The sequence below is a fragment of the Melospiza georgiana genome, chromosome 2, assembly GCF_028018845.1.
Source record: "Melospiza georgiana isolate bMelGeo1 chromosome 2, bMelGeo1.pri, whole genome shotgun sequence".
NCBI classification, from domain to species: domain Eukaryota; kingdom Metazoa; phylum Chordata; class Aves; order Passeriformes; family Passerellidae; genus Melospiza; species Melospiza georgiana.
The window spans coordinates 14,731,510-14,743,794 of record NC_080431.1 but is presented as its reverse complement, the minus strand read 5'-3'; the positions used below and the strand labels follow the sequence as shown (position 1 = coordinate 14,743,794).

The window sequence follows — 12,285 nt, the reverse complement described above, 5'->3', positions numbered from 1 at the left end:
AACTGCCCCACCTCTAACAGATGGCAAATAGAATACACACTTACCTTACAATCCAGGACATCTAGTAACACTTATTTAAAGCTTATGTGTTGCCTAAATATCCTAATAGGCTTTGAGACCAGCCTGTTGCAGGAGCTGTAGCTGAAGTAAATGGTCAGGGATTCTCTCCTCCTTCACTGTCTCTGCGTGCTCTGGATGTCAGATATGGAGAGCTGGACACACTGAGTGTTTCAGTGGTCTAGTCAGTACTGTCCCTACCCACGGCAGGGCAGTTGGAATGGCATGAACTTAAAAGTGCCTTTCAAATCAAACCAGTCTGATTCTGTGGATGTGGTACAATTGCTGGTCCATCCCAGATGTGTTAGAGTTCCATATGAACGTGGCCCCTGCTCTCTCACATACTTGAAGGGACCATTTGTAGTGTAATAGCTGGTGATGTTAAAAACTTTGCCTCAAAAGGATTTAGATGTGGATTTAGATTTAGAATATAAACACAGAATGACAGAATAGTCAGGGTTGTAAAGGACCTTTGAAGGTCATCTTATTCCAAGCCCCATCCAACCTGGTCTCGAATTCTTCCAGGGATGGGGCAGTAACAGCTTCTCTGGGCAACCCACTATTTCTAGATGTGTACTGAACATATGTGACACACTGGTATTTAGAATTCCTTTGTCAACAAAGTGTGGTATTTCTAGATCAGCAGCCTTCTTTGCAGAGGTTGTGGCTGAGCTATTCCAGAGCTGGTAGACACAGTGCATCAATGTGCCCTCACCTCCTAAGAATGGCTGTTTCATTATCTGCCTGCAAAGGCTCATCTTGGGAGACATAAAGTAGTCAAGGGTGAAGTCCAATCACCAAGAACAGTGGAGCTGAGTACTCACAGAATTGTTACATCTGCATTCAGACCAGCAAAGCAAGGATGGAGACAAGCAGTCTCATTTTTCACAGTCCAATGAAACTGATTGTTGCATTAAGAGCCCAGCTCTGTTGCAGAAATGCATTCCCTGACAGCCCACAGGGAATAAAAGGCTTTTCTGTGCCTTTTCTGCAGAGATCACAGGGGTTTGGGGGAAAAGCCTGTCACTTCCTACATGTTTATGTTTGCATAATAGATCTGTTAATGAAGTTGCTAGGCAATGTGGTAACAAATACAGTCATGCTGTTTTGGAGCTCGCTTCTATATAAACCAGCATTCTACGAGCAGAAGAATGAATAAATGCTGGTTTGTGTTCCACCTTTAAAATCTGCTCCCTACATCTACAGTACAACAGCCTTCATCCTTTGTGTCTGGTTCTGTAGATGCAATCTGTGGTCTTGCTGGTTGACCTGGCGATCCATGGGGGCTGGTTGTTCAGCTGTCCTGAGAATGAGTGAGCAATATGAACTTTGCCTCTTTCCCTCAGCTGCAGAACACCATTTGGATACTCCCCATGTGCCCGTTCACTGATCTTGAGGAAAGCTATTGTGATTTTCACCTTTGAGATTTCTACTTCTGCCACAAATACAACGGAAAATAGCTAATGGGTCTTGAAGTCGCCAGTGTGAGAAACGACACTCACTTTTAAAATTTCAAAGGTTTATTAAGCCTTAACAAAATACAGCAAAACACTGAATAAGGAAAAATTACAGCGCTGGGAGCATGGAACTAAACCACCATCCACAAAACGGCTGCTCCGCCTTTTATACCCCTGGTGTTGCATCAGGTAACCCCAGTCCCTCCCAAAGTCCCTAGGTCAAATCTGCGCTGTCCATTAGTGGAGACTCCTTTCCTGCAATTTGATTGAAGGTCAGGTGTTGCCATGCTGTGCCCCTCCAGGAACAAGCCTGCCCTCTCCCCAAATGCCCTGACGATCAAGGCCACCCTGTGACCACAATAAATTGGGAGGGGAAAGAGGAGTATGGGGAGAACACATCACAATAACATAACCATACATCAATAAAACTTCTCTTAGCATACACATAATATTAATCTCTTAATTGTGAGAGCCAGCCATTGCATTGCATATATTCACCTATAACACTAGGAAAGAAATCTGACAGACAGCTAGATATGGGCAGAGAGAATTAGTCCGCCATTTTATTTATTGCTACATATTGAAAATATATAGTCTACTTTGGAACAAAAGTGGATCCCAGGAAGAAATCTCTTCTGAGGAGTTTAGGATGAACTTTGAGTTTGTCATTCTGTCTCGATTTGAGGTTATTTAAAGGAGAATGCTCTGGAATGAGCTGTCTCCCTTTATAGGTTCTAACAATGCCTTTCCACCAATAAGAAACAGAGACTAGTAGATAACTGAAAAAATACTTTACTAACAAGCAGCAACAGGCAAAAATAACAGATAGATTTGTGAAAAACGCCAGTCACTCATTGTTAAAATTTTAAAAGTTTAATAGTAATAAAATTGTTATAAAAATATCAATATAATTAGAGTAATAAAAATTTGGACAATTTGGATTAGGACAATATGAAACAACAGAAACAAAGAGTTACAGACAGTCCGGGTACCTTTTTCTGGGCAGCAGAAGCCCAAAAAGGAAACCCGTTAACAGAGGATTAACCCTTAAAAAAACAGCCTGTTGTATATTCATACACCTCATACATGATGCATAAATGCCATTCAAACAAAGTATTCTGTCTGGTCAGTGTCAACTTCTTCCTATTAATCCTAATGGCATCTTCGAGGACACCTGAGCCAAGGCAGGAAGTTCGTTTCTCCTGATAATGGAGCAATAAATTCTCTTTCTCTGAAAGATTTAGGTGTCCTGTGGCTGCCATCTCGGTGGGAGCCCTCTTTTTTAAAAAAAAGTATGTTACATACATAGTTTTTATTTTAACATTATGTTATAACCCCAAACTATATTTAACACACTACTTTAAAAAATTAATACAGCATTACTTTCTAACATAACACATATAATATTCACTTTAATATTTGAGAAAAGCCAGTCATAAAATACGCATTTTTCACAGATTAAAAATTTCTAAATCTCATGGACTGCCCCCAGAAAGAAAAGACCGGACACACACACACACACACAAAGACGGTGCTCTGCAGTCAAGCGTGTGATTCGAAGGACAAAGGGAAAGGTGGTGTTACTCTTTCTCCCACCCCCCTGCTCTGCTCCCTGACAACGAGAGCTCCTACTTGGAACTCGTGGATGCGCTTTGCTTTCCTTGCAGCAGGAGACGACAGGGCAGGCAAGGCAAGGGTGGCGGGCTGGGTTTTCTGTCCTCAGCCAGGACAACAGATGATCTTTCGCAGCTCTAGCATCCCTGCCTGAGCATCCTCTGATGACATGCACATGTCCATACTTAAGCTTTCCTGATCCTCTGGACTCAATACAGTGCTTATTTTCATAGAAGTAAACCCAAATATCTTCATTCCCGTTTGACAAGTTTGGTTGAAGCTGATTAAGGTGTTCAAAAGTATTACGGGAAGGGATCGACTAGCAGCCCCCTTACAGAGGTAATTTCCCTAGTGTTGGGGGTTAGGTTTTCCTTTTATTTCTTCAGGGAATTTTCCTCCATTTGTTGTCATAGAGATGGTGAATGGACCTTGATTTGAAAGACAAAAGATGCTGCCAGGGCCTTGGCATATCATTGGAATGGCTCTGGGGGAGGGGGAGAGGCAGTGTGGTGGTCGGGAGTTTCTTTATCTGGAGATGGTTCGGTGTTTGCCGGTTGTGGTTTTGGTGCTGGTCTTCTCCTTGTTAGGAAAATCAATCCACAAAACACCAGAAGTTTGTGTCCAAAAAGGAGACAGAGGAGTCCTTCCTGGCTTTATTCGAATAAAGGGAGAGGCCGTGGAGCATTCCTCTGTGATCTCTCCAATTTTTGGAGCATGCAGCCTCCTTTTTATCCTAATTTCCTGGGCACATTTCCCTTCTCTCTTTCCCCATTGGCTGAGGTACTGGAGAGGTACAGACTTCCCGGAACGCCTGATACCAAAGATTCCCCTCTAATATATAACCCTCCCTTTTAATTTTAAATTCTTGCGGAATTTAGGAGTTTTTCTTCCCCATTGTTTCTTTCATCTTTCAATGTCTAATTTCATTTATGAGCAAACCTAAAGTTTATTTGTAAAAGCAAATATCTTTTTCCATTCAACAATCAGTGGAACCCTTCCCATTGTTTCTTTTATCTCCCAGTGCTAGTTTTACCTACCAGCAGACCCACAGCTTGTTTGTAAAGACAAATCCATCATTCCTCTCATCCTGCCCAGGGGGACTCTCTGCTACCACTGAGCCTTCCTTGCCATTGCTCCTTGCCTTTGGTGGGCCACTGCCCTCAGGAGTGACTGCTGGACTGGGACTTTTCAGTACCTGTCATTGCTGGGAGAAAGCTCCTCACCACCTGAAATAAACAGGGCAGGAGATCTTTCTCCTTTTCAATGCCTTTATTAAAAATCAGCTTGGGTGGGGAGACTCGACAGGTCACACACACGCCACAGCTGCTCCCGGGGTGGCACGGAGGAGGAGGAGGAGGAGGAAGAGTGCAGCTGTGTCCGCTGGTCTGCGGGCAGAGCTGGGGCTCACAAGAGCACCAGGAGATTCCTGGTTCTTCAGTTTGACATTCAAGGTCCTCGGAATTCAGGGTCTTAGCAGACACTGCTAATTTTCTGTCTAACAGGTGCAATGTAGGTCGGATCATAACAATTTCTACTTACAGCCATGGCTAAGGGGTGTCCAGGACTACTGACTTTAACAGACTACATTTCATTTGAATTTCTCATAATGTGTAAATAGGTTTTGGATGAGGTAAAAAAGGAATTGTTGGGAGACAGTTTCTATGTTAATCTGATTGGATGGAGGCAAAATCCTTTCCACATAGACTTGGTTGATCAATGCAGTACTCCACCCTCATGTTATCATTGCTCTCCTGTTGGTTTAATTCCTGAACCCTTTTCCTTTTTGATCTGTAGAAATGAGTTCAGACCCTGGATAGATGTCAAGCCCGTGAAAGCGATAAAAGCAAAGCCCCAGTACAAGCCACCAGAGGAGAAAATGATCCATGAAACCAGTTACAGTGCTCAGTTCAAGGGGGAAACCAGTAAGCCTTCTCCAGCTGATAACAAATACCTGGAGCGCAGAAGGATACGCACTCTCTACTGTGAGCCCTACAAAGAACCTCCAAAGGTGAGAAACACGGCAGAAGGGACCCAGGGCCATCACTGCTCCTGGTGGGACATGTCCAGGGCAGTCAGGCTGGGCTGAACACTGCTGGCTGTCACTCCCCTTGTGTGGTATCCTCATTCCAGCCAGCATCTTGGGATCCACCTTGGAGATGGTGGTGAATAAAAAGCTAAACATGTCCCAGCCATGTGTGCTGCCAGCCCAGAAAGCCAACAGGGTCCTGGGTTGATCCCACAGCATGGACAGGGGGGTCAGGGAGGGGATTCTGCCCCAGCTCTGAGGTCCTCAGCATGGGAAGGACATGGATCTGTTGGACTGAGTCCAGAAGAGGCCATGGAGATGCTCCAAGAGAGGGAGCACTTCTGTTATGGACACAGGCTTGGGAAAGCTGAGGATGTTTATTTAGCCTGCAGAAGAGAAGGCTCTGGTGAGACTTCAGAGCCCCTGTCAGTGCCAAACAGCACTCCAGGAGAGCTGGAGAGGGACTTTGGACAAGGGCCTGGAGGGACAGGACAATGGAGAATGGCTTCCCACTGCCAGAGGGAAGGGCTAGAAGGGGTATGGGAAAGAAATTCTTGGCTGTGAGGGTGGTGAGGCCCTGTGGCTCCCCCATGCCTGGAAGTGTCCAGTGCCAGGTTTGAAGGGGCTTGGAGCAACCAGGTGTAGTAGAAGATGTCCCAGCCTATTCAGGGGGTAGGGAAGGAGATATTCTTTAAGGACTCTTCCAACTCCAGCTGTTCTGTAATTCTATGGGCCCTGGGACAGCTTGAGGCACTTTGGAGACAACAGTGCCCTACGTCAAGTGAGGGTAGGGCTGAGATGAAAAGGGTTTTTCTGTTGTCATTTCCTATGTAATTATCCAGGCATCTTTTTCTTCCTGCCTCCAAAACTTTAGGAGCCCCACATTACATTTTATGCTGGAAGCCAGAGATCTGGTGTTAATTCAGAGCATTATACAGATTTTGACAGTATGCACTTCTAGCTTTGACTAGATCGAGAGTATATGTTGAGAAGGGCCTGAGCTGGAATGTTTTCCAGCCTTGTTTTCTAGGACCAGCAGAGGATCTGCATATTAAAGGAGTCAGTCTGTGAAATTTTAAACAGAGGACCGTAAGTTGTTCCCTAAGTTGATGAGTGCTTAGATCTGTGAGGACTGAGAGGGATTACAGGGCGAGCATGTAGAAGATGAAGGCTTCTGTTCTCCCTTAGTTTTTGTAACTGTCCTTCCTATTTTGGGGGTGTGGAAAAAAGATGCTGTGGAATTTTCTCATGTGCCAGTTAGTGTTCTGCACCTCAGGTATCCCAAGGTAATATTCCTCAATTTTGAGAATCTGTTTAGGACAAACAGAGGAGTCCTCTGCTGCAAGAAAGATGGAGACTTATAGCAGTCTCTTTGCCCTGAGCATAATTTCTCTGCTTCAGAGAGACAATCCTCTGGGGGTTTGCAAAATCCCTCCTGAAGTCAGAATAAGATGCAGAAATTGATAAAATTACTGATAATATTCCCTCTCCTGTTCACTCTGCTCTATCCTGATCTGGATACAATGGGCTCTGCCGGCTCCAGGGGCACTGATTTCAGGGCATCCTGAAAGGAGCTGGCCATTTGCCACTCAGCATAAGCTCAGCTGGTCCCCTGCCTTTGTGGCAGTGCAGAGATGAGCAGATAAGTAAAATTTGTGCTGCTTCAGATCTGAATCCTGTTTTCTGCTTGTCCTTGTGTCTCTCCTTCTCTCTTTCTCTCTCTCTCTTTTTCTCCATCCCTATGTCGTTGTTTTGCCTGTCGCTCTCCATGCAGGTGGAAAAGCCTAGCACAAAGCCTTCCAAACCAAAAAAGACCACAACAAGCCATAAACCCTTGAAAAAGGCCAAAGACAAGCAGATTGCATCTGGCCGGGCTGCCAAGAAAAAGAGCGCCGAGACCTCCAACACTGCAAAGCCAGAAGATAAGGAGAAAAGTAAAGAGATGAACAATAAACTGGCTGAGGCAAAAGAGTAAATGTCACTGCACTTTCTTTCTCATTTTTTTCCTTTTCTTTCTTTCTTCCTTCCTTCCTTTTTTTATTTTTTTCCCTTTGATTAAATAAAGGCCACAAAATTAATTAGAGGCTTCTAATCTGCTTTTTGTTCTGATTGTATTAGAAGCTTTTCTGTTTTATTTCCAAGGAGGATTAGGAAATCCTTGTTTCTGAGGTCAGGTTGTTCTGCTTTGCCTGCACGGCTCTGCACAGAGTGAGGGATGTGAGAATGTATGAGCAGGGTCCTGAGAGATGAAGGTGATGGATCAACAGTGATTACATCCAACAGCTTGTCCCTTTCCTTGGGCTTGGTTCTTCAGTGCTTTGACAGCATGGAAGTGCCCATTGAGCCAAGGAGGGGCTGTGCTCTCATCCCATGAGGCCCTTTTGGGTTGGCCATGGTTGTGTCATCTCCCACTGGTGTCACCTGGCAAAGGGGTTTGGAGGCAGAGAGGATCAGGTTCATTCCTGGTGCCAGGGATATGCTGTAAATGCACCAAAATCAGTGGTGTCACCAAGAATGATTTCCCCTTTTGGCACTGATGGGAATTCTGCTCCAAGAAGCAACAGGAAAGGAGATCCCATGGAAGTAAAGGGCCAAATCCTCCCCAAGGGTAGTTGGGAGTACATCTAGCTGCGTCAAGGCAACTTCATTCATCAATACCACTTGAAGTCCTTGATTTAAAAAAAAAAAAAAAATTGGTGAGGGAAGGTGCAGTGAGCAGTGAAGACTTTCCAGTCACATTGCAGGTTAGACTAGGTTGTCAGCAGGTTGTTCTTCCCTATTGTTTCCCCTAAGTTATGGATCTTATTAATTATTCCTGTTTTGCTTTGAATCTTGATCTGCTTTCTTCACTTCTGGGATGCCAACAGGCAGAGCTAGGTTTCAAAAAGTGGTTTAGTTTGCAGACATGACGTTCCAAAGGGTAGAAAGAAATGTGTCACCAAGGTTGGCTAGAGCTGTCAGCCCCCGTTGTGTCTATTCTTCCAGCTGTTTATGTTCATGTTGGCTCATGGGCAACTCAAGAGGGCCATAAAAAAGTTTCTGGGATGCCTAGACTCCCTCCAGACAAGATCTCAGGGTTTCAGTCCTATTTACTGTGCTCTTACGCTAGGAAATCCCCAGGACCAGTTTGGAAGCCCGAAACACAGCAGGACCATTTGTCAGCGAGTATGAGCTGGCCCGACAGAAGGGCATTGCATGCCAGAGAATCTGGGTCACTGGATCAGTGGGAGAGTTGTGGTCCCAATCCAAATTTATGTGCCTAACTTCTGGATTGGGTCCTAAATACATAAGGATTCATTTTTGTCCCACTAAACTGAGCTGTTAGACTCTCCCATAGCAGAGTGGCTGCAAATTACCATGCAGGGTTCTTGTTCCTTATTTTTGCAGCTCCAAATTTTCTCTCCTAATGTGAAGTCCAGTTTGAAACTTCCAGTGGACAATTGGGAAGCATGAAGACAGAGATGGGAAGTAGAGTGGGGAGGTGGTGTGTTGCTGTAGAGGTGGTGGAATAAGGAAAGTCTTATTGCTAGGGGTATTTTAGAGATGTGAAGCTATCGAGCAGAAAAATGGATGGGTTGGGAGGGCGAGGAGTCCCTTTTTTGGGGTTTCATCCCATTAGAATTAGTCTTTTGGAAACATAAGTGAGTGGTGGGCTACAAGGTTGAGTGAAATGTTCCAATGAGGAGGAAAGCTCTGTGATATACAGATAGTGACATTTGCTGGCCTTAGTAATGAATAAATGCCAAGTTCAGTGTATCATGTGATGTGTCCTGTTTGCCTTGCGCTAACAGCCTAAACCTTTGAGTATCAGTAAATGTAGTGTTCTGAATTCAGTGGTGTAATCCCCAGCTTAGCTGTGTTAGAACTGTGTGCTATGAGCTAGTCAGGTTGTGTATGTGGAAAATATATATTCATATATAGAAATATATATATATATTTAAACCTCTGCTGTTTAGGAGGAAACCAGGGAAAATCCTCCAGGAAGTAAAACTGTGGAAATCTTTGTGAATGTAGTGCTTTTTTTCTTTGCCTTTTTTTTTTTTTTTAATTTTTTTTTTTTAATGTGCATGCCTCATGGAGATGCTGACCTGTCCATACTGATCATTGCTTTTCTGAGTGCTCAGAAGCCCCTGCAGCACTGCTCAGCTCCATGTCCAGAGCAGCTTGGCACAAGGCTTGTGTTGAGCTCACGGGGAGGCATGCTGCCACGCTGCTCACAGCTCCTCCAACCTGTCACATAAGGGACAATTGGCCAGAGAAGAGCAGCTCCCAAGACTTGGTGTGATTCCTTGGCTTTTAAGATGCTTTATGTATTGTCACACTCCTCAGTAATGTCCTTTCCTACGGGATGTAACATAAGCTGTGAGGCTGATATGTCACAGCAGGCAGAACACATCAGGAAGGCACTAGACAGTTCAAATGGCTCAACACACCAATCTTACATAAGGACAGACCGTGCAAAACAATTCTTCCTATTATTTTTCAGTCCTAAGTTTCACATTTAAAGGTACACCATACTTGCTACCATTTCACCTGGAATTCAATGAGAATTTAGCCCTTGACTTCAAGGTGAACTAAATTTTGACCAAGGAACATCAGTAAGATGCTCAGACCACCTCATCCAAGCATCTCCATGGCTCTGGATGAACTGCTGATTATCCAGCTTGGGATGGTTTCTTCTTAATGAAGAGCATCTATCACAATGTTTGAAACATACACAGTGAGTGGTCAAAATGTAGCTTTCTGTTTCCATAACACATGAAGTCTTTTGGTGGCAGAGGGCTTGGAACTAGAAGGTCCCTTCCAACCCAAGCTATTCCATGAGCTCACTACAAAGCTAGGCATGAAGTTTTAGCCAGTGGTTTTAATTCCTTCTATAGTGAAGGAACTTTCCAAGGACCATTGAGCTGCCTGCTTTTGACACCTGTCTTTGGGTGGGATGAATGGTCCTTGAAAGGTTTTCTTTGCAGAAAGATCCAGGGAGACTGGTGAGGCCTGGACACCTTCCTCTCACATCAGCAAAACAGGAACAGAAATCCTGTCTTGTGTTCCATATGCACCACATCTGCAGCATGCATACAAGCACACACACATCCAAGCACATGGGCTGGCACTGCACTGAATACCAGGAACTACAGCAGAGGCAAGCCTCAGGGTGAAATCCTGCATTGCTGTACCTTCCACAGACTCTATGCCCATCCAACCCACTCAGGTTTATCAGAAAGGAGACCAAATCTCGGCCATTTCAAATTCACTTGGGGCTCTGAACTTGTCAATCCCACTGGGAAACAGTGCTCTGCTCTTCTGTGTTTCCAGCTACCACAATGCTGATTCTGTTCCACTGCTGATTTGTAATATGTTTTACTTTTCTTGTAAAAAGGAAAAAAGAAATGTTTTGCTTTTTACCCTGTAAGAATTCCTGTGCTATTGCTTGCTTTCGCATTTTCACTGTATTGTACTGTTACTCCTTTCTGCAAAATGGTGCTAATTGCTGACTGAGCTCCTGTTTTCTGACTGCTTTGCACACTGATCACTTGCTTCTTCATCTGCAGCACAGCCGGTGCCAAAACCTGGTGCCCATGCATTCCACAACCTCTTGCCTCTCGGAGGCAGATAGGAAGTGTCTAATTAATATTTTGTGGCCTGGGTTTGGTTGCGTATCACAAATTGTCTCTTGTAAACATGTTAAGCACACCTCCTTGTGGTGCTTTTTCATTGTTGGTATTCTGATGAGAGTCTCACACACACACACAAACACACACAAACACACACACACACAAACACACACACACGTTAATGTACCGCCAATTGATTGTGATGTGCTTGTGATCTTTGCTTGCTCAAAGGGTTTTTTTCCAATGATAAATAAATGCTGAAGACAAATACCTCCTCCTTGATCTTGTTTTCTCAATCAGAAGTGCAGTTAAGTGGAAGAAATGTCTGTCCAAACGAGGTTGTGTTCCTTAGAGTTGCCACTTTGATGCCTGCTGTGGGGACAGCTGGGCTGGCACAGTCTGACTCCCTTTAGGTGGCTGCTAATCTCAGACCAGTCTGGCATGAGCTGGAAGTGTTTGCAAATGCAAAGATGGACAGTGAAGTCATGTGGATGGCCCAAGTTCTCTTGTTTTCTATACAAAATATCTTTGAGTGGAGAGTCTGTGCAGTGCCTTGCTCATGTCCACCTTGTCCTGGCTCAGGGAGCAGAGACCAAATCCCATTGAGAGCTGGAGGGAGGGTGGATGATGTGTATTTACCAATGTTAATTACACTTTTTTCAACTGCCTACAGCTTTTATTTTCTCCCTAAACCAAACCTGGAAAACTTGGTCTACTGGAAGGTGTCTTTTCCCATGGTAGGGGGTTTGGAACTAGATGGTCTTTAAGGTCCCTTCCAATCCAAACTGTTCCATGATTCTATGATCTTGGAGCCTCTCGTCCACCTCCTCCTCCTCTCTGTTGACATCCATGGGCCACCAAACCTTTTCTACCTTCCTGTTGCTAAGGGTGCCATTTCACATCCCTGCCTTGTTTATAAATCACTTTCTGAACTTATTCCATTTGTGACCACATGCTAGTAACAGTGCTGCTTTCTGATGTCCTCTGTATCACCCTGCCTTCCCTTCTCCCTCCCCCACCAGTTCCATCCATTCATGAACCACACCTATCTATAGGGTTTTTGGAGTGTTTCAGCTGGGATTATGTTGCAGGATTTACCATCTCACTCTGTACAGCTGGTACTGGAGAAAATGCTCATTTCTAAAGGATTGGTTATTACTGGGGCTTATCTGTGACAATCCACGATGGGCAACAAAGTGCTTCTCCCACGACACACAGGCACAGGGTCTTTCCCATGCTGCAGTCTTCACAGGTAATCCATCTCCTCCCTGCAGCTGCCCAAAGTGGAAAACACCTTTGCTGCCCTGTTGATCTCTGAACTCACTCAGCCTTGCAAAGCCCAAATGCAGAATGGGGCGCAGGATGCATTTCAGGGGAGCAGTAGGAGCCATCCCTGGGCTTTAGCCTTCACTGTCTGAACCCACTGGTACTGACTGACCCCTTAATCTTCACCAAATCACTAGTGACTGGCACTGCCCACCTCTTCCCAAGGGCTCTGCTGGAGGGCTTCACTGAA

The 12,285-nt window shown here is 44.7% G+C and overlaps 1 protein-coding gene across 1 annotated transcript in view; it reads left to right on the top strand.

The window, feature by feature from the left end:
- Positions 1–11,039, top strand: part of MAP6 (microtubule associated protein 6) — a 41,548-nt gene extending 30,509 nt beyond the window's left edge. The window contains exons 2-3 of the mRNA XM_058045195.1: positions 4,923–5,136; positions 6,929–11,039. Coding sequence (XP_057901178.1) covers positions 4,923–5,136; positions 6,929–7,129 — 415 coding nt within the window. The 3' untranslated portion in view covers positions 7,130–11,039. The remainder of the gene's footprint in view (positions 1–4,922; positions 5,137–6,928) is intronic.
- Positions 11,040–12,285: the final 1,246 nt, after the last annotated feature.